The sequence below is a fragment of the Anneissia japonica genome, unplaced genomic scaffold (assembly GCF_011630105.1).
Source record: "Anneissia japonica isolate Jap-2015-1 unplaced genomic scaffold, ASM1163010v1 scaffold287834_len5846547_cov211, whole genome shotgun sequence".
Lineage (NCBI taxonomy): Eukaryota > Metazoa > Echinodermata > Crinoidea > Comatulida > Comatulidae > Anneissia > Anneissia japonica.
The window spans coordinates 4,926,980-4,954,343 of NW_022704992.1; the positions used below are offsets into that span (position 1 = coordinate 4,926,980).

Here is a 27,364-nt window from a genome sequence, read left to right on the forward strand (position 1 = left end):
TATGTGATGAACTTTTCTACATGAAAACAAAATAATGAAAAATAAATGTTTTTGGTACATATAAAACACACATCTCCAATATATTAGGAAGAAAAATAACGTGTTTACATTTCTATTTCTATTCTAATTTCTAATACATCACAAGTAAAAATTGACACTATATTACATACCTACTTCAGAGGTATGAGTGAAAGATGGTTAACAAGAACAAGTTTCCTGCAACAAAAAACCCCATGTTAATAATACTTACGAGCGCTTGAAGATATATATCTGTACACATAATGTTTGATGACTATCGCAAGTTCCTTGTAGACCATGGAAGTTTTTGTGTTTTGAAGGTTATCATCCAGTCATAATTGATGTATATCACAGGCTGTACTAGTAGTTTTTCCAAGTTAGTGCTCTCTCCATACATTTCACATGAAATCAGACATACGATGTTAAATTATCATCAGTAAATCATTTTTTCTTCAAAATTCATTCAATTATTTCCAGAAAGATTTTCCAATAATTATTGCTTACAATAGAAATTTTGCACTTTTTTGCCAATAAGTTAAATTTGGAATTTTGAAAATTGTTTAAAAGGTCAACTCTGAATGACCTAGATATCCATCCAGAAAGTGTTTGATTGTTCATCTGGGACCTGCTAAAAGTTCCATGACCTTTTCTTTCAAATTCACTCCATACTTGAGACTGTTATTAATGGTCTGGTCCACATCCGAGTTGTTCCCATGCGCAACCAGGAACAACAACAACTGGAAGGAGAAAATGAAATTATATAAATATAAAGCTATATTAGCATGAATGCACCTAATAAAATAATAATAATCAAAATTACTATTATGAAAATTCAACTATCATAAAAAATTAGTAATATATTTCTTATTATTTAACTAGAACACATCACATTTTGCTTGAATATAAAAGGTTATTCAAATACTAAAATAATATAAATGTTTATATACGTTGATCCAGAGTTGAGCCACTAAGGGGTTGCTGGCAAGCGCCCTCGAGTAAAGATGACGAACCTTTAACAGAAAGAAATGACAAAGAGCAGAGAATTGTTTCATGAATTATTCAATTATATAATACAAATTATGGGGGTTCCATTGTCAATTTTGTTGTAATGGTTTGTGGCAAGTAATAACAAATAATAATAATAATAGTAAACTGAAATATGTATATGTTACTGAACAAGCTATGTGCATTTTTTAGCATACTGTACATAATTTTTGTTACACAATTAAATTCGAAAATTAGAATGTGTAATAGGTTTGTAAATACTTGAATGTGCATGAGTGTCATTGTACTATATGATTGGTCTTTGGTGCTGCAACAACTAAGTTATAAATGTCATTCATTTGTTGATGCTATCACACTCCCTCCCCCTCCCATGTTGACAAAAAACAACTTCAGACACCTCTGAAAAATGAACAGATGTACAACAAGTCAAAAGTAAGAGATAAAGTAAATACCATTTTCATCATTTAAATGAAAATTGATTGAAATACTTAAATGATAATCCAGTGCTTGTACATACTTAAGCAATGTTTGCACTGGATTAATTTTGACCAAGTTGATGGTTAACATTATCTTGGTAAAGTTATACTGTTGTTTGCACTTTCTATGAAAAATGAGGGGTGTACAGTAGTAACACACGCTCACAAAAAATTTAACTGAGTGGTGCTGTTCGTAGTGGACTTTCCTGCTTGGGAAAAACAGCTGGTTATTCTTAGCAGAGGAACTTCCTTTTTACAACACAACTTGGGTATTTTGACAAAAAGGACAACCAATTATAGTTGCAAGTTGACAAAAAAAAAAATCCCAATGCAAACAGAGCTTTTGTGGATTTTGTGTTAATAGTAAAGTAATAGACTGTACTATATTACAGAATATGTAAGGGTGCACTGGTTAATGGCAAGTCTAAAGATACACTTATTAGCATAGACTTTGTTTAAAATGTTATTTTAAATCTAAAGGAGAATAATATGATTCAGTAAAACTTATATTTCATTACCCTTGTGAGGCAGAAGTTAATAACAACTGTGTGCTGAGTGCTATATGCAATAACTAGATGTATAACTATAATATATGTAAGTGTGTTCTACGTAAAATATAATACATAGATGTAAACTGTGTTTGATATACTATAAATAAAAACACCAACCTGCTTGTAGTTCTTTGTGATGAGTTGTAAGTGAATTGCTCTGTGAAAAGACAGAAAATGCTCAAGGGAAGGAAAATAAAAGAATAAACAAGTGAGGGGCATGCAGTATCAAAAGGCAACACACAAGTAGACTTGTTGACTATTGGTAAAATAATTAGTAAAAATAATTCCTATAAATTTAAATTTGGTTTAAGTGTTTAAGGGGGAGGGCTTAAGCCCCCATTGGTTAGGTTAAGAAAATAGGCCCAATAAAATGAAATGTGTGTTTATTGAGTTGATTTTTAGAGTATAGTAACAATTGTATTTTTTCAACTTTACATTTAAAAGCAATTTTCAAGTCTGGCAGTGCCATTTCCCGCAATCCAGAGTTCGCTAATTCCCCCTGTCAGACAGCTTAGCCTCTACCCCACTCCCCCACCCCCAAGAAAATATATCCTACAGCTGCCACTGCATAGCAGGGCAACCCAAATAAATTGTAGGGGGATCGATGGTAACAATAATATTGAGTTTTTTTTGTTATTCAAACTAAAAAAGTGGATGGATGGATAACAACAAAAAAAGATGTTTATGGGTATCTTACACTTTCCATCCTTGTATACAATGGGGTTGATCGCGAAGGAATGTTGTACAGTGTATGAAGGCCTGCTTTGGGCGCTCTGCTAACACAGCATACTGACAAACTCTGAAGAGAAAAAGAGAAATTGAGAATTGCAATCTTCAGTGTCGGATTTAGCATTAATGAAAAACAAAAATTAATTTTTCTTTTATTCACTCTCTTCCAAATATTAAAATTTTTGCCTTAGCCAAAAATTAAGAAAGTTACTGACCTCAAGAGCAGTAATGTATTCCTTGGCATTATAGAGAGCAACCTCTCAAACACATCCAACTTATCTTGTTCCTTGATAGTCGCTATGTACAGATTCAACACTTGGTTGTGGAAGGTGTAGTCTAGCCAATTCTTGGATGTATTGTAGGGCACAGGAAATTGACACGGTGACGTTATAAGACACCGGTTAATTAATTCATGCCACGTTTGCATATCCTGGATGGTGTTAGTGGACGGCGACATCTTCCGTAAATGAAATTGCAGGTATCTTAAAAAACAAGTCATTGATAATCAGATACTTAACTACATACTGTATTTAGAATATAATTTTTGTGTCTATTACCCTTCTTGAATGATGGGATACAATTGCATTAATAGTTAAAGATAGCCTATGGAATATAATGCCATGCCTAGATCTGTCCTAGAATGAACTAAAAGTCAACAATCTTTTAATTGTAGAGTTATTCATGTGAATTACCAACAGAAAATGTGGATGGGTTATATTATTTCAACCAGAAATTTTAATTTTACAATAATTTAAGTCCCCATAGCAAAAAACACAATAGATACACACTCCTGCTGGAAGCCTATTGTTTATTAATAGACCTAGATGAACCCAAAAACAATAGAACAACTCACCCCAACCAAATTGTCTGTACGTCTTTAGTTTTATCAAGGTCACAAAGAGCAACCTCGTAAGCTTCACCAGCTGAAGTTTTATCTCCGTTGACTTCGAGAAGCAGTGCATAGCACATCCATAAGTGAACCCTCTGTGTTTTCAAATCCCCCTCTTTAACATCATCAGCATAATGTGGAAGTAGAGATATGTATGGTATTGGCAGACTTAAAAGTTTGCTAATAAACAAAAGAAACACAACATAATGCTAATGTACTACTAAAAAGATAATTCCATCCAAATTGATTTGGAGTAATATATGTAAAGCACTGTTGGTAAAAGTTGATTGTTGTTTGAAGAAAAATCACGGATATTAAATAATGAATATTTGATGGTAAATTTATAATTATTTATGATTTTGGAGATAGATAATAATGATTTTAAATGATATTATGACAATAAAAATAGTAACCACCAAGTCTAAAAGCAAAAAAAAAAAAAAATACCGGTATAGTGTTATTGCATCATGATCTGCAGAAAGTTCCTTGTAGTACGAGGTAACACAGCGATGAAGAAGACTGCGTGCTAAGTCAATGGCTGCATCTTTAAATGCAAATGATGCTGCCGTCAAGTAAATACTAGCAGAATGTTTATTACAAACTAGACATTCTTCAACAACCTGGGAGAAAAAGGTTGTAACCAATTAAATATGTTATGTATAGGTTGAATGTGTCTATCCCTGATTTGAGATATAAACTGCTCAACTGATTCAAGCATTAGTGTTTAAGTGAAGAGCTCATTCCATGAAATAAGTAAGAGAGGGAACAAAAAAGTAAACAATTGAGTTTCTCTCTATTGGCTTAGGAAAAATATAATGCACAATTTCCTTTACATGACACCACATTTGGCTAAAACAAGGAAAAATTTGGTAGTTAATTATATGGATTATAAAGTATTTTATCAAACAACTTCTATACAGTTTAATTGTATTATCACCTGATTCAAGGTCGGTAAATCACATGTTGGCTTCATCGTTCTCAAAAGTAAAATCCAGAGTTCATCGATTCCTGGTCCTGGGCAGTCTTTCAACAGTCCTTGGATAAATGACACTGCTTTTTCTGAACTAAAAAAAACAACACCACCAAACACATCCAACTGTCACTCTCAAATTAAAATAATAACAATAATTCATTCATTCTTTTTTTTCAAAAAGTAGTCTTAAATTAACAAGACTGTGTCTTGCACATATGAAACATACAATAATCCAAGTAGTCCAAACTCAGTTAATGTGATAACTTACCTGTCACATGCAACGTACAACTGCACTAGGTTCTTATGTAGTGACAAGCAGGCTATAGTATTCTCCACAGCATTGTGTTCTTTGCTATGACAGCATTCTACTGCATCTTGCAAATCTTTCTGAATCTCATCCAACATGGTGATACTGCTCTTTGCCCAGGGACATAAAAACAACTCCTAAATAACAGATAATAAAATAACCTGTCACGGGCAATGACCTTCAGTAGACTTCTACTTTATGTTAGGGAGCTTTTGATTTGTGCAACAACGTGACTCTAGAACGGAATCACTCATGCGTGACCATCCTACCTGGCGTCCTACATTCTCTGCATCCGTAGATTTGGCAAAAATGAGTGCCAGAATTTACTCGATAAAGTGACCTTAACGCGCAGATAACTTTTATTGAGGTCATTACGTTCTACGTCCTACCGTCGTCGTGCAATCAAAAGCTCTCTAATATGTGCCACAGCGCTTATAAAATATTTGAAGGCTTCAAGATAGGCACTTATACCTGAGCGGTGCTCTCTTAAATAAGCGTTAAAATGATACCATGTTTTGTACCTTGTGATACTATGTGTTGTACCATGTGATACTATGTGTTCTAATAAGCAACATGACACTTCACTTAATCAGTAGGGTGGTTAGCAAAAATATTAATGTTTGGTGCAGAACTTAATCGAGAGCAGTGCTTCTTCCATGGAAGCGCTTATTAGATTACTTACATTTAATTTATTTGTAAATACTTGAATTTAAGCTGATATGTTCGAATTTTGATTTAGACCCAGTGTTTTAAGAAACCAACAATGAGGGGGGAATAAGCTCAGTTTGGGGATCTTTCTTCTGTGTTCTGCATTATGTTTTAATGTTTACCAGTGCAATTTAATATTTTTCTGCCAAGTTGAAATATGATATTATGCACAATATTTAACACATTTATAATTATTGTTATATAAATTTAATTCAATTTAAGTTAAAGAAGAGAAAAAATACTTTAGGCTGCAAATATCTCTCACCTTAGAGACTAGCCTGGATGGGGCAGATGAATTAGGATCAAATAGACTTGGAGGCAACTGTTTAAAGTACTTCAGGTGAATAAAACTAAGCCATGCTAAGCATTTATCAACAGTGCTTAGTAGGTCAACTAATGGCATTCCATTGGTCTTGCATACACAGTCCTGAAAACAAATTGAAAATACCATAAGTAAAGTGCAACAATGGTGAACTAAAGGGGTATTTGACGAAAATGTTGAATATTCAAAAACATAGGACAATGGGGGTTATTTCCTGTAGTTTTTACATATTCAAAAATCTGTATCATATTACTCGTTTGTCAAACACCACTTCAATAGCCTTTAAAACTTTCTGTACAACATATAAAAACATTTTATTTATCTGGTGTACCTGCCATTAAAAGATGTACAAACTTGGTAGAAAAAGATATAGAAAAGTTGAGGATAGGATTAGGAGTAGGATAGGAGTATCTTGGTGTGAAACACAGCAAGATGATTCTTTTCTAGTGGGATCCTTCTGGTGGTAAATTGGGCAGTACACCGGGAGACAATCCCCTACTCTTTTCTGAAGAGTGTACTGTGTACTTTAACATGTACATGGGCCATATTGCACACAGGACCAATGTCTTAAACATATCATCCAAAAGACAGTGCACTATCGTAACTTGTATTTCAGATAGGTTACTAAAACATAATTATTATTTAAAATATGATATACATCTTACTTTAAGTATTTGAAGAGCATAGACTCCCTTGCCAACTAAACAGTAGAGATGGCTTCTGTATAACAACATTTCCAGCAGCCGATGGGATCCTCTGTCTGTTGGGCTGATCTGCTGTTCCTCTTGCAGTGCTTGTAACAAATCTTGGCAAATTTCATCTATTGATTCAAGGCTGTTAGTGAAAGATAACGTCTGAAAGAAATACAAATTTGACATTTAATAAAATTATTTCTTTCTTACTAAAAAATAGTTAATAGACATTTTCAAATTACAAATGCAATACAAATAAATATTATTACTTCATTACTGCATCACATTCTTCTATAGTTAAAAGTAACACATTTTTTACTACATAGGTTCACCTATAAGATTATGTGGAATATACTCTGTATTCTTCAAAATAAATTGTACTAAATGAAATATTTTGCCTAAAACAGTAATTTGTCCATTGATTTCATGCAATGATTATAAACATAAGCTCACAATTTTGCATTAAGCCCTGTTATGACTATCAAATTTTATTTGACAAAAAACATGCGACATACCTAAATACAGTCATGATGACATCACATCATGACCATATATAGGTACATCATAACCATATATAGGTACATCACGACTATATATGGGCATACAACAGTTTTTGTCCAAAAAATGCTATAATCTCGACAGCATAAAAAAAGATGCTGTGTACCTTGTGCCACACATCATAGTTCTGTGTGTAATGGATACCATGGTTACACATCTCCATGACGTCCTCATGATTGCTACATCGCTTGTTATACAAGGTTAGATAGTGAAGCCAGAGTTCAGAATCATTTCTGTTACTATCCAAGCCTCTTGACAGTGCATGCAAGGCCTTGTCCATGTTATCATTCCTGGAAGAAGAACTAACAGTTTATAATGCAACCAGTTTATAATTTCCTTACATATTCCTAATTTCAAATCTGCCCCACCCAATAAGAACTATTCTGAAGATTAGGCCTACCCGGGTTTGCTCAACTGTTTGTAAGCTAATTTCAACCAAAGTTGAATGTCGTGAGGGTTTTGTAGGACAGCATTTTCAAGTTGTCCCGTTCCAACATCTGATGCAAAATATCTCAAATCATCTTCATCAACATAGTCTGGGTCAACAAGATTCACATTTGTAGCAGACTCTGAAAAAAAAATGATTTACACTTTAAGTAGATATCTTGGAAAACTAGAAAGCAAGGTGTTAAAACTTTAATTCTTTATGCTATTCTATACCTAATCAATTACAGTTTTCAACCTTTTAAATTTACTTTCAGACAATTTATCTATTTTCATACAATTAAATTTTGAACTAAATTCTTTTTTACTTTTTCTATTTTGATTCTTAAATTTTTCATGGGTACTATTTTTTTGATTGTCTGTTTTTATGTTTTCTTCTGTTTGTAAACTTCATCCCTGTTTACATGATGCAATAAAGGGACATAGAGGAAAAAGAACTGGGTTAAATGTAGCTTAAACATTAATTGTTAAAAAAACACATCAAAACAATTCAGTTTTAACTGATTTATGAATCTTTTTACAACCAAAATTCTTTAATGGATCATCAATAAAAAATAAAGTGTATAAAAATGTAGGAATTACATTATGTAATGTCTATTATTTGGCAAGGAAACAAATGTACCTGATGTTATTTTTACATCTTCATTCATGAATACTTCATCTTCAGTTTCCATGGCCTTCTTGTTCCTTTGAGTCACCTTCCATCGCCTGGGTTCCAACTTTGAGGGCGTTCTTTGGGGTTTTGAAAATACTAAGTTCATGACCTTTTTCATCATTTCCTGTTTCTCTTCTTCTGAATGTTTCTTCAGTTCTTGGCACTTCATTTTGGCAAAGAGCCATACTTTTCGTTGGATTTGTGGCAAAGTACTTTTCTCTGTTGCTCCAACAATGGAAACATCATATGAAACAAGGTGGGCCAAAATTTCTTCAAAGGTCATTTTAGAATCCCTCTCATGTTGCCTAAAAATAACAACAACAGTTTACATTTTCCTATATGTTTAGAGCACCTAAAAATAATTTCTGGATGGTATTTTTTCAGCTTCAAAGAAAAACCAATCAAAAATTAGTAACTAAGATACAAAAATATCAATATCCGTAGTCTGACTTCCAATTAACTTTTGTTTTACATTTCTTGAAAATAAAAACATGATTTTAAATTTCAACCAAATTCACCTACCATTTGCAGTCATCGTCATTACATTTACCATTCAGATCAAATCGACAAAAAATAGCAGACGGATTGATTTTGTTACAAAATGTCTCACTTCCTAGAGACTCTGAAGACAACTGCTTGAATAATGCACTGAACCTATTAAAATTAAGACAAAATTAACTATAAAACGAGTTGACAAGAATGAAAAATAATTAAACATCATCACAATATAAACAAGCAGTCTTTTTTAATAATGCAAAACTGCAGGGATCACATTTTGATTATTAAAATGAAAGTTATTACCTCCGTTTACGTAGGTACATCCTGAAAAGGACCTAATGATCCATAGCCGTAGGGTAACAGGGGCTGTATTGACCAATACACCAGGGTAACCACACGCTCATCTCGAAACATGTACTGGGTACTTTTAAGTGCACGTGAGCCAATTGTGTACACTGGGCTTACGGTTTATAGTCCTTATCGGAGAAGACTTGTTCCACCACCTGAACTATAGGTGAGCGTGCTGCTCGAACCAGCGCTGGTATTCGGGCTGTAGGTTGCGGCACCCCTGCCTAAACCACTCGGACATTCGACTCATGATTAGAACACATTTGGCCCATAAATCTTGTAATTTCATTCAATTTATATCTTGAAGTGATAATCATGAATAAGCAACACTAATAATGCAATAATAAAAATGGCATACAACTTGAAGTCTCAAAAATATGACAGCTAATTAATATAATAAAACACTACCAACCTGTACACATTCCATGGCAATAAAGGACTTTCATAAGGTTTTAAAGACATAACTTTGGCTTCATCCTTTGCTGTGGTTTTCTTTATTGCTAATTCCACCTTGATATCACTAGGTAGGACAGGTGTTTCACCTTTTGAAACACTTGCATTAATCGATGCGGTCCAATCAAAATACCTCAACACCTTCTCCCTTCGTTCTTGTAATTTCTTAAGTTTTTCTAATTCTTTAGTGTTAAAAATTCCTTTCTTGTCTTCCTCAATTGTTTTTGTCGATTTAGGCACATTATTTCCCAACTCATTCTTTACAGACTCCTTTGTTGAATTTTGGGGTGAAGATGTTGCTGAAAGACTTGGCTTCATGGTTGAGGTCTCATCCAACCAAGATCTTCTCCTGGTTACTGTCACCTCGGTTTTTGTCTCGACATCTTCTACCATCCCGGAACCAGCAGGGATATTTATTTTATCTTTTAAGTACAGTTGCTTGGAAGGTCTAACATTCATGAATAAGTTAGCTTCCTGCAGGACTTTTGAAACAGACGGTGAAGCTATCAATCTTTTAAGTTTTTGTCTTTGTTGGTTGTGGGATTCTTTAAACTTTGCAATTTTTTCAGCATACATTTTTTCCAGTGCTTGTAACCGGCTAAGTTCTGACCTCTCTTTGGCTAGTACAGTTTCCCTTTCCGAGGTAAGCCTCTGTCGTTTGATTGACTGCAACCAAAAATGGAAAAATATATAATTTTCTGCAAAAATTTAATTTACTTTATATTATAATTTAAAAATAATACATTGTATTATAATTTAATATATTATGAAGATGGTCACAACCACATGCAAACAAAGTTTCTTCAAACAGTCAAAAATAGCAGAAAGAGAAGCAATTTATTGCTAATAAAAAACATTCTGGCAATCTTTAAGAACCTAAAATAAACATTCCAAAACACCAGCAACATCCTTTACAAAAAAAAAATGAAATTATAAATATTTAAGGGAATGCATTGTATAATATCAAATTCTAGTCTTGTTTACTTCATTCCAAAATGTAAAAAATATATTAACTCAAATACTCTGTATGTTGGCCCGCTGTCATGTAACCCTTTTAGTACTGTGTTGGGATCTAATGTACTCACAACATAATTAGGTAATGTGTATTAATGCTTGCGGTACATCACATAGATAGTTCTGAAAAGAACTGTTGTTGCTGGTTGAGACAGCACCAACAGTTCTTTTCAGAAATATCTACGTGGTGTACCACAAGCATTAATATATATTATTACTTCTCCATGCAAACCTTCACACAATATAAGTAATGTGTGTTGTGAGTGCAGTGATACAAGATGGATTCATTCAACTTAGGTTTAACCAGGATTAGAACTGACAAAGGAAGCATCCTTCACCAAACTACTGCTACACTTAAAACAACTTTTTCTCAATTCACACCTCATATGATTTCTCTATTGCTCCTACTGCTGCCCTTTTGCCCATAGACTTCTTCACTATCCTATGGGATTTGATGACAGTCTCCAGTGGGACACCTTTCATGTCTGCTAATGCTTCCAAAAGTCGGTACTCTTTGGCCTTTAGCTGTTTTAATCTTGAACTTAATGCATTTTTCTATGAAGAAAAAAAAAACAAGTAAAAGAGGATTGCCTACCAGTGTACAACCCAATCACCACTAGGACCACATTGGAAGTAAGTCTTCTCACTTTTGTGGGTTTTCACCAAATAAATCCATTCTAATCCAAATTAATAACTTATTTTTGCATATCTATGCTGGTAAATTAGTAAGTGGAGCTTTGACTTAGTGATAGCTCAGCTTAGCATCATATACATCACCATCTGGAAGGTCACAGACTTAAGGAGTACAACTACTCCTCAAGCTTTCTATATAGACCAGGGGTAGTACCAGTTGCATGGACTTAAACAATAAAAGGGGTAAACATTTTAATTTTTTATTTTAATCCCTTGGGCATAATACATCTTAAAACCCACAATATTGTGATAGGAAAACTATGAGAATATTACACATTTTTTACTCAGTGCTAAATGCTAAACCCTGCTTGCCTCGAAGAGAAATCGCCAAACCCCTAAGGGACCACTTAACACCATTCCCCCAAATGTATATCTTACAGCCACCAACATTACAGATTTAGTTATAAATAATAATGCATGCCAAAAGGTTCTTTTTTTTTTTTTACCATTCAGAAAGGTTAACTATTCCAGCATAGCCTAGAAGGTCAGCTGATATTCAGGGGTCCTCTTAAATAAATGAAATAATGTGATGCTTTTATCAGCGATGTCTCTTTATGAGGCTTACGGAGTGGAGTTGTTTTAATTGTGAGAAAAAGTCTTGCTGTCACAGGAGTTGAACCCAGGACCCTTGGATTAGAAGTCAAGCATCTTAACCACTTAGTTATTCAACTCCACTGCTTTCATAGGTCAATCACTCTTGTTAGATATCAGAGAAATAAAAACAATATACTGAATAAATTTCTTACTTCTTCATGTATTTTGCGGATACTATTTTGATTTGCATCTGCAATTCGTTGGACAGATGCTAGTTGTTCTTTCAACTTGGTTATTTTTGTCAAGGCTAATTTCAACGTTGATGTTTTCTTCCCTAATCTTTGGTTAGCATCTTCAAACATGTTTTCATCTTTCTCAATTACAGTTCTAAAAATATGAAAACAACATCATTCAATGGAAACAGAGGTTTCATATAGTTAATATCATTATATACAGTTGAACTGGCCTAAGTCGAATCCAAAATGGCATTTAAAAAATTGTTCAAGTAGGATAAAATTTGACTTACAAATGGTTATTTAATGGGAAACACAACAATTTGTACAAATGTTGGCCGACAAGGGATCTCGTATATAGGGCCTAAGATGTGGAACAACATATCAAGCAATGTAAGAGCATGTGCTAATATTTCACTATTTAAGAACAAAATGAATAATATTTATCATGAAAGTTATAAGATGAAACGGTACCACTGCCAGGACGTGAACAATTGTATTATTTGTAAAGAAATTCGTCAATAATAATCAATGATGTTGCAAAGTGCAATTTATATGTTGCTTTATTGCTTTTATTTAATTTAATTATTTATATAATTTTACAGTGTTTAAATTGCTATCTAAGAAGGACATATTATTTATATTTTATCATTATTATTATTATTATTATTTATTATTTATTTTTATTTTATTTTATTTCTTTTCTTTGCTATTATTCTTATTCTTATTATTATTATTATTATTATTATTGTCTTGATCTATATGAAAGTGCTTTAATTAAAATGTATACCTTGACTTACTCAATTTTAAATAGTATCTTAATTACTTTTTTTCGGGCGCCACTATTGTAAAGCTCTTCTTGTTTGTGGTTGCCCTTTCCAATTCCATTTTTATATATCTGTATTGTTTATCTATGCTTTGAAAAGATTTGGAATAAATTTATTTTGAATTGAATTGAATTGAATTTTGGTGATGATGATGATGATGAAACTGAAATCAAATTTAACTAGAAACAAAATTGATAAAAATCTAAATATGGAACATGATTTCATAATAACTAATGGATAACACAATTATAAAGATAAACTCTTGGCCTATACCTGAATTTAGTCAGTTTTTCCTCTACCATCTTGATTTTGTATTGCTTTATTTTTTCCGCTTCTTTTTCAGCTTTCTGTACTGGATCCTTTTTAAGAATTTTCTGCTTGTTTTTTTCATTTGATTTATCATCATTCATAGCAATCTTTCCATCTACCTCCTTTATTCCTATCTGCCTCTCTCCATCTCCCTGGGGTACAAATGTTACCGTCAATGTATTTTTTTTAACCTTCTTTTCTCCTTCGTCTTGATTTGGATCCTCCATATCAGACGGGATAGGTGATTGGTTTGTAGCTGTAACCACTTTCTTCATCTTATTTTTTTCTCGCTTTGCAATTTCTTCTTTCAGACGTTTGTATTCAGCCTGTTGTGTTGTGGACAACTGTTTCATTGCATCTGGGGTTTTAGGTAACATCTGAGGCACTGTCTCTGCTGCACTCTTCGGCTTATCAGCCTACAAAAAGACAATAGAATAAAAAAAAAAAAAAAAAAATGCTTTACATTTTGACTAGAAAAGCCCCCTTCATTTATGACAGCATTAAACTTTGAATTAAGATATTTTTTTTCAACTCAGGCTACTTACATCAGCTTTTTTCCGAGCCTCCTTGAGGAACTGGTCAAGCATACTGTTGTAGCCAGTGGAAGTGATTTCACTAACTGTATTGTTCTCTTCATCACTTGAATCACTGTCATCTTTCAAATTTATCACTACTTCTTCATGCACAGGTATCTGAGGTAGTAGAAACACAATGTTTATTGGAAGTGATTGAGTAAACTGTTTTGGCACATCTTAGCATTTGTACCTAAAGTTGGATACAAATTATAAAGTCAACATATTTAATGTATGGGGAGCAGAAATCTATATATAAATGTGAATTCACACACATTTGAGTTACGGTGCAACACTCAGCAACCCATTATAAATTTACATATTAACTACTTAAAATATGTAGTGACTAAATCCATAAATAAATGTGCATTGGTATATTTAAGGCTTAGAATGAAAAATCAAGAATGTACATTTTAACATTTACTATTAGTATTCCATCACATTGAAAAGATGGAGGAGGATAACTGAAAACAGATGCAGGAGTAGGGAGGTCAAAGGTAGAAGAAGTAGAGGCAGACCCTGGAAAACAAGAGAAGCAGTCATCCAAAGTGACCTTAGGGCAAAAGGTCTAGGGCGGCAATTGCTTCAGTACAGAGGAGCTTGAAGATCTGTCATCAAATGAAGGAAAGTCCAACCGATGACCAAAATGGATAAAGACTCAAAACGTATATGATGATATGATGCGAGTCTGGAGTGGGGTGTGCAAACATTGAATATGCATGAATGTATGAACTCACTGAAATTGGTGTTTGTTTCTTCTTAGTGGACCTTTGTATGCTAGGAGATTCACTTCTCGGTGTTCTCGTTGGCGATGGTGTTTGTGAAACTTTGGAATCCTACAAAAATTTAGTTGAATAAGAAGTGAACGCACAGTAGATACTGTCACAACAATTAGAATCTTCTAAAAATTAATACTTAAAAACATTTTCTGTTGATAAAAAAGCAATACTAAAGCTGCATTCACATCGGACCTGAACAGAAATTCGGACTGCGTTTGCGATAAGCTGAATGCCAGCATCCTTATTCTTATACACTGGTTCAAATTTTCTGATCGGCTCGGTTGGCCTTCTGAATTTGGATTCGGTATAAATGAGGCTTTATGCAGCAAAGCCCTTTTTGTTTGAGAGGAGTTTGCTACTTCAAAACAGGAAAATAAATATGTTTTTCGTAAAGTAATATGTATTATGCGTGCATAAGTAGGTAGGTAGTGTTTACGTACATACCGCAAATGCTTGAAAAAGCGCCGAAGCGCTTATAACATTTTTGGCGGCTTCAGTGCAAGAGCAGCGCTTATTTTTATAGAGGCGCTTATAAAAAAAATATTGGTGTGGCGCTTTCCATAGTGCTATTCAGGAGCGTCGCTTATCGAAAAAAATCAGGTTTGGTTGAGCGCTAATTTAAGAGCGGCATTTAGTCAAGAGCGGCACATATACGATAATTTACTGTACATACATATCTACATTAAATTAACATTTATAGTCAGGTTATATGAATGCATGCCAGTTTGCTAATAATGGATCTAATGACCAGGGATAATAATAGTCACTAATTAAAAAGCCTTGTGTGCTTGAGAACATAATAATACCAAAACAAATTAATGTAAATTGTATGCCTCACCTGTGTGACTTTGACTTCTGTAACTTTACTTTTCATTTTTTGTTTCATGTTTTTCAAGAGCAGTTGGCGAAGTGCAAGTATTTCTTCCTCATCCTCATCTTCCTCCTCAGGTTCTGGTGGTTTTGGAAGGTTTGACTCAATCGGAAGTGGTGGTGTATGGGAGGGAATAGGTGGTGGTACATCAGGGATAGGAGGTTGTATTTCTGTAGGAACAGCAGAACTAGTCGCTGGTTCCGGTGCTGTTAAGATTGGCATTTCAACTTTTTCTTCAGACTCTAAAAATCAGTAGAAATAATTAAAGTATTTTTTCTTTACAAATGCACCCGACTGAAAAAAACATAATAAAAACCCAATTAGAATACCAAAACAGATACCTTGTGTTTCATCAATCTCCATTTCAACTTGTTCGTAGTTATCGTCACCTAATGCTGCTGTGCTTGATGGCTTTAGCAGACTCTCTTTTATGCCTTTATCAGCTTCCTTACTTTCCTGTGTATAAAGAAATACAGTATTTTATAAGCTAATTATTATAATTTTTAACTCAGCTTGCTGGAAACACTGCCAGACAAAATCCCATGCAAGTATAATATGTATCTTTTTTAATACCACAACCCACTATTTACAAGCCAATATTTTAATTCATTTGTCAAACTAGGTCTTAAGTATTATTTTTTCAGGATCATTTTCTGTAAAATTTGTGTGTAGGTCCTACACTTTATGTATTATGAGCAATATAAGCATAAATTTATTATTATTATACATAATACAAGTACAACATCTTGACTTCATAGTTTAGTTAGTAGAGCATTTAATTCTAATCCATACATTAACACATTTATAATATTAGATTATTTTTAATAAATTTTAATTTTATTCATATTGAGGATTTCCATAGAAAAACACCAAGCTGGACGAGCCCCCTATATCTCTGAAAATTCCCTCCCTGAGCCCCCTTCTTGGATCTGCCACTGACAGTTAACTCAATTCATATACCTTTTGAGTTGAGTTACTATCAGGTATGTCTCTTGCTTCTGGAGTTTCCTGCAGGTAAAGCAAAAATTGATTGATTCGTTCTTCTTCATCATCTATTGATAAGAAATCTTTGGTTGTTCTCAGCCTTGAACCTGGAACAGAAGTGCTGGCTGATCGTGTACGCTGTCTTGATGGGCGAATGCTTCGCCGCCGGTTTCTGCTTCGTGAGACTGTAGTTGACCTCCGAGATGTAGCTAATAATTTTGAGAAGATGATTATTATTATTGATTATTGATTAAGCGAAACAATTTATTATATCTAACTTGTTATCTCTTTTGATTTGAGAATATAAATTGATTGATTACTAGTCAATTTAAGGGTCTATGCAAAAAGTAGAAACAATAATATTGGATTAGTGTGCAAAATATTTCCTCATTCCAATACTCAAGTGAAAGGTAATAACTGTCTCAAGCCAGTCTCACACGATGCGATTCTAGCTTACGACAAGCTGTGCTACAACACCCTCAGTTAAAAAATTGTCTGGTGCATGGGAGTTGCGGCAATATACGATATCGTAGAATTGTAGTCGTGTCGTAGCGCAGGTTATCGTAAGCAGAATCCCACAGTGTGAGACCAGCTTTACATACTGTATATGTACAACGAATTCACCAATTGAAATATTATTAAAACATATTTTGTTTTTAGTATACAGCACTGTATCTTTCAAAATTAGTTTGATTTAAATTTGTATCAAAACAATTATTACTCTATAGCTTAACAGTTTTGTATCTTCATCATTCATGAAGGATATTAGGCAAAAAAAAAATAATTGTTGGGAAATCCAAAAAATGGGTAGGTTGGTAGTAGAAAAAGTTTTTTTTTTGTTTATTTTGTTTGATTTTTTTTTCAAAAAAAATGTGTTTAAGCCTACAAAGTAGAAAATACACAAAAATACAACAAATTTTGGATTTTGGTAAATAATTTACCTGATTTCTTCTTCGTTGAGTGATAAGTGGGCAAATTTTCTGATTTCTTTGGCAACCTATCTTGGTTTGGTTTACATTTGTTTTCTTTTTCATCCTTCTGAGCAAGTGACGTTAATGCTGCTAACCGTAGCTCCAGCAGTTCATCATCCTCATCATTCTCATCTTTATCCTTGGTATTAAGCTTATATCAAAATAGATTAACAACTTGTGAAAAATAGTTCATCTTGATCCTGTATGCCAATATGTTGAAATTGCCTTGTTCTTCAGACAAGCATCACAATATTATCGTAAAGTCCTGCAGTGCTTACAGATTTTTTGGAAATTTATTACTTGTGGTGCTTATTCAAGCATTATACAAGAGTGGCACTTATTACAAATTACTGGAGTGCTAAAATGGTATTGTATTTTACAAAGGCCTATTTATTTTAAATTATAAATATACTTAAAGCCCTATTCCCAGCAAAATTTCAGTTGTTAAGAAAAACCTGATTTTTATATGTTATAAAGATTTATAAATATAATATGAAATTGCTAGTGTAACTGAATTTAGACATTCCTAAAACACAAAAAATAGAGAAGAAATATAGTAGGCGCCGGAAACATTAGCCTGTCCAACACTGCCAGGCTAGGCCAAGCCTTACCTCGATTTAGGTTCTGTTATCACACATAAAAACGGCCGACATGATATTTTCCGTTGCTAGTATTGACACTTGTGAAATATATATTTCATAGGAATTATTTCAAGTTTGTTAAAAAAATTATTCTGACCAAGAATGGTGATGTGGCAGAAAAGATAATCATCCAGAGAGCATGGCTTGTCATGACAAGAATGTTGTGAGTACAGTATTACATAACAGCAGAATAGCAAATGAAAATTAGTGGTGGTGGTTAGCTTGTTGGCCATCGGCCGATTGAGATTAGCAGGAAAACTCAAATAAGAATATGTTAAAGGTGCAAATTGTCGGGGCGCTTATTCAAACGGGGCGCTTAATCGCGCGAGTACAGTATCTGAGGCCTACTCGATCAACCGCAGTGTGTGAGATGCGAAGTATAAAAACTAATCTCATTAGAGAGGGCGCACTTTATTGACTGAACTGTATAAAATATACATAAAAGCGACAGCATTCCAGCGGATGCGATCTACATCCTCTGAATTTGCCTAGTAACGAAGAATTCTTTGAGAAAATGGTAATCTCCTATGAGAAATTGTCTCTATTTTTCATTTTTTTTTTTTTTGCGTAAAATTAAAATTTATGCCAATATTGTTCCATGATTTACAATAATTAGAGTAATCCATGCATTTTTTCTAAAAAAAAAATCTTTTTTCAGTGAAATTATGCCGGGAATATGGCTTTTATAGTAACTTACAGTTTGTTCAGAGGTGACACCACCCAGTTTTTTAGGATCTTGACTTCCTCTTGATGTGCTTGTCGATAGTATTTGTAAAAGTTGTTCTTCCTTATTCACTTCTTTTTCTGTTTGTTTGATCTTTTCTTTCTCTCTTGCCATTGCTTCAATCACTCTCTGGTATTCTTTCAAAAGTTCTTCATAATCGTCAGGATCCTTAGCTTTTGTGTGACTACCGCTTTGCTGTAGGATGTTGTTTCCCGAATCTACAACACCCATCAAGGACAATATAAAATACATTATTTTTCCAACTACATTTTTTGTAACAATTATCTCTGTTCTGCCTTCACAGTTAATTAGGGTCTTCAAATATTCTGAGAAGGCATACTAAAAAATATACAGCGTATCCAAATAGCGCTATTTTTGATTGCCATTTTCTAATATTGTGGTCTAAAAAAAAACACAATTTGGGCCGTACTAAGCCATAAAAACTCTCCCTGTGTAGCCTACCACCAGGGATTTATATTCCAGGACTCTGACCGAGGCTTTAGACCCACCCTGTGGACATGTTGGACCCCTGCTGGCAAATATCTGGAGTCACCACTGTTGTATTAGTATTATTGTGTCACGACAACCACACACCCTTTCACTTGAACCTCTCTGAAAATTTGAAACAACCTGTCAGGGAACTTGGTGCCCTCGATGGGGAACCTCTGCAATGCCATCATTGCAATGCAAGAGAAATCTATGTAATTTTTTTTTTGGATGTGTTTGTTGGATTGTTGTGCCTGTGAATAGGGTAGGTCTATTCTACTGTATGATATTTAGAGTATGATTATTGATAAAAGATACAGAATGCTCCTTCTCCACTATTTCTTTCACGAGAATTTGGAAGGTTGGTTACATTTTTCTTAGATTTCTTAAAACTTCCTTCATTTTTCGAAGCTCTTCTTGACCCTTCTCTTTTACTACCATCGTTTTTTTGCTCGACAAATTTCGAACCGGATTCGTCCATCCAGTATCCAACCTCATCATCATGCTGTCTCTTCATTGTTGTAGGAGATGACCTAATCCTAGGACTTTGATGATTCCTATTCCTGCCACTATTTTCGTAGTGTTTTCCACCACGATAATTATCTGTCCTATGGGCAGGTTTTTGAGAACGCCTAGTATACATACTTCCATGGTATGGTCTCTTTCTAATACTTGAATCTAAGCCTAGGCCTAGTGGTTTATTATTTTCTTTCCGAATGCCACAGGCTGATCCATGCTTAGAATCTACCGATGATGACACTTCATGTTGTTGCTGGCCAACGCCTAGGCTTCTTGAATTCTCGCGGTCTAAACCAACCTGTGTGACTGATTTTTCGTCCTTTTCTACCGCCGTGGATTCACCCAAATCATCTTCAATTTCACCATCTTCTATTTCACCTTCTTCCATTGTTAAAAGTTAGGTGAAAGATCGATTCAATTACTAATTTTCATCTTTGATAAAAACAACTCCAAATCTTCATCGTCTCTCTGTCGTCGTCGACTCTCTGTCTTTCTCATGCGCTTCGCCACCATTGTCCAGAGGGCGCTATACAGAGTCCAACGACCACAAACAAAATCGACGTTTCATTACCCAAAAATAGGCATTAGAAAGGGTTTTTTTTCATTTAATTATTTTGGTATATTCTATAAGGTATTATATAACCTTTATTAAGTGGCTTGGATGACTTATGTGGCAGTTTGAATGGGTTTTCGGGGTTTTTCACACAAAGATACTAGTAGATTATAACTACATAAATGCTATTTTTTTCACTTTATGTGAAGTTTTGCAGGGGTTTGCAGGGTTTTTACAAAATCTACTTTTAACCAAATAAAATAGATCAATATAACTAAGGATGTTTCTACAAATTTTTTACAAAATTTACCAATAAATAAATTGATAAATAAATAAAATATAAAAGTTTATCTTTCCAACTGGCGCCAACCTGTCAAATTTGGTACAAAAACATTGTTATCCTTTTACAAGTAGCCTAAAAATCTCTCATAAATTTTTGTTGTTTCCTAGGAAGCATTAAAGGTCTTTGAAAATCTAGATCTACCGACCTTTTAATACATTTGTGGATTATATTGTGTGTTTTATTGTGTTTTCCGCTGACGGATACTGGAAAAAACACCGGTGTACCGGTAGTTGTGTGTGGATATTCGGTCCGATTAAAAAACTTCTAGGGCTGGGCTACCGGTACTCGATACGCCTATGTCTTTTTTACAAATCCTTAGAGTCAGAAGTAAATGTGGATTTCGGCAAAATGGAGTCGGCATTTCTGGGGCGCATGCAGGGGCGGGGTGGTGCAGATCCCTGAATTGTATTGTATTGTTGATACGGAACATTTTTAAGATGAGAGTGAAATTTCCGGGCACAATAGAGTACGGTACATATTCTCAAAATGTTCTATAAACCTCAGACACAACCAGGGAGGGCCTGAAGTGGTGTCGACTTTCACGCACAAATCTGGCTTGCTTGGATCCCTACATAACCAAACCATTATAGTAGTCTGGGACCAGTGGCGCATCCAAGGGGGCGCACGACCCCCTCACAGAAAGCTCACGCCCCTTCATTCGAAAACTTCGAAGCAAAAAAAATTAGGCTAGGCTTATGCTTATGCTTATGCTGTCACGGTTAACGTGTATTCGGGAATATAAGAAGCAATATTTTTCAGTGGGCGTGGCCACCGAAAATAAATTTCACGCCCCCTCATATTTTGGTCGCAGACCACCCCCACCCCCCACCATTTTAATACTGCTAGATACGCCACTGTCTGGGACGCGGGTTACTGCGATCTTCGTTTTGACACACACTGATAGGCCTATTCTAGGGTAAGAGAGTATCTGCTGCCTTGTGTAGACTTTTATTAAATTCATATAAGAAGACAATTACTGTATATTTTGTTGTGTAAACATTTTATTATGTTTTAAATTAGTCATGTACGTAGATGAATACAGATAAGTAGGTAGGCCTATAATATCCAATGGTATAATTCAATTCAATTGTATTGCCTGTTTAAAATGCCATCAAATGTCAGTAAGCCTATCAGTTTAATTTAATATCAATTCAACTTAATATCAATATCAATTTAATTTTAATTATAGGCCATAATAAATACAAGCGTATACACATTGCTTAAAGTGCCATAATGCGTAATTCTGCTTAGTCGCCCCCCCTAAATCATGGTCAAGTAGTGAAAAATGACCTAAAATCACCATATTTTGCGAATTAGCGCCCCTCAACTGATCATCGATCTCCCTACTTCACCTTCGCGCCACTGTCCCCCACCCCCTCCCACACCCATTTCAAGACCTCTAGATACTCCACTGCCTAATCTTATTTAAAGTTGCGACCGAGAACACAAGTGCAAACTGCAGGGATTTAAATTTCATTTTACGAATTTCAATTAATGAAAGACGCTTTACTTTATGCTTCATCAATAAGAACTGAACAAATTACCAAGTCGATTAAAGAACATCTACAGCACATTTAGGTATTTAAAATCATTCTTTAAATTACTTATTTACAATTGAATTTCAATGCAGAACCTCAACGAAAATAACCTATTCAATTTTTTTTTTTCTTTTTTTTTTTAGATCCTGATCGAAATTATCTTGTCGAATAATACAGCATAGTCTTAAATGTGTATCTTGTTTGTTATCACGCTGTCACATTGTAGTTTAAAGGTCACGTCTCCTTTTACGTTTTACTGTTTTATCGCTTTTATGGCACCTATATATTGTCCCCATGTATTTTGATTGTAAACTTTCGATTTTGGTGAATGAACGAAAGAGCCAATGGGCGGACGGACGCATCATTACGCTACTTTTCAGCTTTTTACCTGTACAAAGTGAGAGAATGGAAGGCAAGAAATGCCGTAACACATTTCATGTCACCAGAACAATATTTTACAGACTCTTAGACAGAAAAAAGACGTCTTTCACAAACAGTATAAAATTCGACTTAATACCGTACCGTTCATATTTATTTATTATTTGCTACTAAATTATCTCGTCGACATTAGGTCACAAATCGTCGGAAAAATCAGGGTGTCTTTCTAAAAAGATGCTAAAACCACCTGAGATATGATAAAAATGCTCGAAAACTGGTTTTGAAAGATGTACTCTCTTCGAAACACTCACGTAGAAGAGGCATCAAATAATAACCGTCTTTCAGTATACACAGACGGTAAAGCCTGAGCAAAAAAGAAGGAACAATCGTCCGCATTTAGCCTAATCGACCGTATTATTATCTCTGACTGTTCTGTGTGAGTGCATTAGAAACTCGTGCATAAGTTAACAGAAATTAAATGGACGAGCATTGTATAGAATGTTACACCAATAAATCTAATTTGATTTTACTTAGGCTACGGTACATTCTTACAATCCTCTTACCAATACATTTTAAATAAATTTATAGGGACAAAACTCAGCCAAAAAGCGGAATAACAAATTAAAATTTGTTTTCATGTATTTTAAAATAGGCCCTATGCCTACTGGTAAACGCACAGCAAAACTTAAATAGGCCTAGACTATGATAGTTGTTGCATTGATTTACGGTCAGGCGCTACCAGGTCCGTCGGACACCGAGTGTCTACTTTCTGTTTTCATTTCTTATCATCTCTGCAAACTCTGCAAAATCAAGTTGAACTTAATTATAATTTTAATATCCATTTCATATTTAACTTATCAACCTTTTATTCAATTATAATAACAATATTAAGGCCAAAACAAGTGTGTGTCCCCCAGGCTAGACCAATCACAAGTCAAAAAAAATCTAGGGTTGGCTTTATGCTTTTATATGAGACTCTGGAAAGCACAAAATCCGAATGATGTTTGAAAACGCCACTTTTTAAACTTCAACGTACCAAGATGTGTTTATACCATTGATATAGTTCAAATAAAATGTATGTGGTGATTGATGGTAGAAAACCCAAGATTTTATAGGTCCGGTCCTGGACTTCATTTTTTATTCGACCAAAACACATTGAATTTCAGACAAACGTTTAAAAACAATGATCAGGGACGACTAGAGCAAAAAAGAAATTCAATAACCGCCCCTCAAAATAGTACACAAATCGCATCGATTACTCTCCCTTTCCTAATTTTCCCGGCCTGGACTCGTTATATGGTTTTACCGTTTCTAGGCAGTTAGGGCCTACATATATTTAAGTCAAAAAAATCAACCTGATTTCCGAATCCCATACGGTAAGCAGTTGCAGTTTACATGGATATTGAAAAAAAATAATAAATAAGAAACACCTTTAAGCGACAGATTGATTTGACCTACAACGTATGAATTTGGCATTCCAATAATAACCTAAATTGGTTAAAATATTAGAGCAGTGGATATTGAATTAAGGTGGTTGTATCAGAGCATGGGATATAATAATAGAGTAGAGTACTGGGTTTTTATTAGAAGTTTTACGATATTTCATCAAATTACATCGAGTAAGACCTTTTCCTTATTAGGAAGTTTTCGCAAGCTAATGAAAACGATAACGAATACGGCTACGTCATCAAATTTTCACCTACAGTAACGTACCTGTCACAACGTAGGCGATTCATGTCTTTTACATAATTCAAAGATATTCAGTTCGTACAGTGTATTGGCAAGAATGTTTAAAGCACGAATGATGGTAATGATAATGACGTTGGTATTCTTATCAGTTTCGTAAGGTTGCGAAATCTCCTTATTAGTGAACGCATACCCCGATAGTTGACAAAGGAATCACCGTCGGTGTCGTATCGATTGATTATCTGTTGAACTTCATCAGAAGGAAACGGACCGAAATAATATTCGATGGTTGCATGGAGTTCATATCGACTGTAAAATAAACAACATAGAAAGACTCAACCTTTCCTTCATATCCTGAACAGGGGTGCGCCAGGGTTTGCCGGACGTGAGATCCGATTCCAATGACAACAAACGTGTTTTTTTTTTTGGCCAGGTGATGCCAGAACCCACGAAAGACTACCCAAGGCTTATTTAATCAATTTTAGAGTCTCGTATAAACTACAGAAATTACATAGGCCTATTCAATTGTTTTGTCCCCCAACGGCTTCCACTGGCGCAACATCTGATACTGAGCAGTGGAGTAAGAAATGAGGTCTCACTGGCCAAAGCCAGGCAGAGTGATTCTCATGCCTTAAAGGGTCCGAGATATTTGTACCAGCCTCATAGGCCTACATTTAGGGGATACTCCTATAAAGGGAACGCTTTTTTGGTCCCGAAGGGAATTCTACTGTACTTCTTTAAAATGAACGCATCGATGCGGGTGGGGTAGAATGCCCCGAAGAAACCTTAGTCAGGACCCCTTTGTTAAGCCATGATCATGGGTACATAGCATGCCTAAATTAAATTAGTATAAATAGAGATGTAAACGATAGGCTTACATTGATGTGTTGATAATTAAACAATAATATATTTTCGTTGTAATAATAATAATAATAATAATAAGATTTATTAAGCGCACATCTCCACTAAAGTGCTCAAGGCGCTTAGTAATAATTGTTTAATGTTAGCAATATATAACATGAAATTTAATGGTTTTAAACATATTTTAATAATGCACATATTACTTTTTTATATTCAATTCAATCTATTTTTCTATTTGACAATAATTATTTTCAATGAATTTTTGTCTTGTAACTCGTAATTTATAATTTAATATTATACATAATAGGCCTAATACATTATTTTTAATCTTTACATGTGGGTATAATAATTTTTAAAGCATTTTTGCCAATTGAAGATGAATTTCCTGCTTTATATTTACGAGAAGGACAATAAAGTTATCTACTGTATCTATTTAGGCAGGGCAAAACCAAGCTAATCATCTAGACCCCCGTCGTACCTGATCTGGCCATCTCTTGATGTGTCATACAAAGAGAAGAGCTCGTGGATCTCTTCGTTCGTTGGCGACTGATGTGTAACCCATTTCTTAACTTCTCGCAGTCCAGATTCTTGTAACTCTTTGATAACATTGGTGTATTTGTCTTGTAGAACAAACAAAAAATAATGTTCAGCGCCACTATTCATAAGAAAAATGCATAAGGATGCACTTTTTATATTTCATTTAATTTCTAAAGAAACTATACATTAAGAGTGCTAGCACTATCAATGGAACTCCTATGCACCCTTAACAATAAACTAGTGTTAGGTTCAGTATATAAATAAATATAAAATTCTAAAATGTTATAGATAAAATAAAGTATAAATGAGTAGGCCTATAGTAAAATATTATATTAAACATTTGTCAATTAATTAAAATTGCATTATTATACGACCGTACCGAAGAGCAAAAGCGACTGATTTAAGATTATATACAGAGTGTTATCTTACAAACAGGAATAGATTCCTATAAGAGAAGAAATTATTTAACAAGGAATATTTAAAAGAATCGGTAGCTAATCAAGCAAATTCGTGTTTTAATGACGAAATCGAAATATTGACGATCAGAATAAAAGAAATCGAAATATTGACGATCAGAATAAAAAAAAGCACATAAAATCAATTTGAATACATGGCCATGAATAAACTTAAAGTTATAAATCCAGATATTTCATGATCGGATCCAGAGTTGCTAAATTCAGTTTGAAAATCACCCTTACACCAAGATTTAAGTGACTTACAGTTTAGACCTAGGTGGTTTAACGTTGCAAAAAAAAGAAAAAAATACCGTAGACAAGTTTGTTATTATAAAACTAACTAAAAAATAAAATAAATAAATAAATAACTCTGATGTACAGTAGCTTAAGTTCAAATAAAACTCCAGTTGCTTTTAACGTTTGTCGGCAATAAGTCGTTATCTCAAGAAATAAACAGTTGTTCATAAACAATTGAATCAATAAACGTCAATTAATGATAAAAGAAATCTTTCAGCTGCTTCTTTACTTATTTATAATGAAAATCTTCGTTCACGCGATAATCTCTTGAAAAAAAAGTTGTCCAAATTAGTTATGATGTTCTTTTTCATTCTTGTCTTTATTTGGTTTTCTTTTCATTATTCATCACAAGTTAATACACAAGAAAGGTAAAATTGTAAACACAAATTAAATTGTATATGATATTGTCATGTTGATTTAATCGGGTCTAAATAGCCAGTGAATTGCGAGGGAAATCGAGGCCAGAAATGTATGATCATTAAATGCAACCTTGCATGCAAAGTCACACGAAAGGCTTATTTTATTATATATACCATATACCTATATATCATTATATATAAATTAAAAGGCAATATATATATATATATATATACATTTATAATAGGTATAGGTAGAGAAAGCTAGCTAGTATAAAGTGAGAATTTCATTCTGAAACATTTTATGAAACAATAGGCTAGGTGAGATGACAATAAACCTGTCTCTTATACACATCTAGATGTGTATAAGAGACAGACATTACCCAGCCCACTGCAACAAGATTCCACGTGACTTTCAACCTTGAACACACGTGTATTCCAGCTATGGCATGCAAACAAATGGACAGGGATTTGGCCTCGATCAGGCCTAAGGTGTATCCAGTTTTTACTTGTGAGTACAAAGTCGCTCATTATTACTTCTTTGAAGCTTAATACAAGAAACTGTGGACGAGCTGTA

The 27,364-nt window shown here is 34.1% G+C and overlaps 2 protein-coding genes across 2 annotated transcripts in view; both read right to left on the minus strand.

Annotated features, from left to right (window-relative positions):
- Positions 1 to 245: 245 nt before the first annotated feature.
- Positions 246 to 20,283, minus strand: LOC117105054 (zinc finger C3H1 domain-containing protein-like). Its single transcript, XM_033246063.1, has 27 exons — positions 19,583 to 20,283; positions 18,752 to 18,996; positions 17,384 to 17,564; positions 16,419 to 16,651; positions 15,800 to 15,914; positions 15,426 to 15,700; positions 14,546 to 14,644; positions 13,782 to 13,928; positions 13,201 to 13,652; positions 12,080 to 12,254; positions 11,022 to 11,195; positions 9,586 to 10,292; positions 8,850 to 8,981; positions 8,295 to 8,632; positions 7,629 to 7,797; positions 7,335 to 7,518; positions 6,644 to 6,832; positions 5,922 to 6,083; positions 4,910 to 5,085; positions 4,606 to 4,732; positions 4,116 to 4,288; positions 3,633 to 3,848; positions 2,995 to 3,261; positions 2,748 to 2,849; positions 2,168 to 2,207; positions 966 to 1,028; positions 246 to 755 (listed from the first exon to the last, which is right to left on the minus strand). The coding sequence occupies exons 1-27, from the start codon at positions 20,169 to 20,171 to the stop codon at positions 633 to 635; spliced, it is 5,853 nt and encodes a 1,950-aa protein (XP_033101954.1). The 5' UTR covers positions 20,172 to 20,283; the 3' UTR covers positions 246 to 632.
- A 1,815-nt stretch (positions 20,284 to 22,098) lies between these two features.
- Positions 22,099 to 27,364, minus strand: part of LOC117105039 (calmodulin-like protein 4) — a 7,427-nt gene continuing 2,161 nt past the window's right edge. Inside the window, exons 3-5 of the mRNA XM_033246038.1 lie at positions 25,621 to 25,762; positions 24,475 to 24,590; positions 22,099 to 23,395 (exon numbers count right to left, since the gene is read on the minus strand). Of these exons, the coding sequence (XP_033101929.1) occupies positions 23,358 to 23,395; positions 24,475 to 24,590; positions 25,621 to 25,762 (296 nt within the window). The 3' untranslated portion in view covers positions 22,099 to 23,357. The remainder of the gene's footprint in view (positions 23,396 to 24,474; positions 24,591 to 25,620; positions 25,763 to 27,364) is intronic.

Coding starts and splice junctions, on each gene's coding strand:
- LOC117105054 (XM_033246063.1), bottom strand. CDS start 20,171: ATGGAAGAAGGTGAAATAGAAGATGGTGAAATTGAAGATGATTTGGGT. Junction 14,645..15,425: donor CAGAAGTCAAAGTCACACAG/GTGAGGCATACA, acceptor AAATTTTTGTAG/GATTCCAAAGTTTCACAAAC. Junction 3,849..4,115: donor GATGCAATAACACTATACCG/GTATTTTTTTTT, acceptor TTTGTTTATTAG/CAAACTTTTAAGTCTGCCAA.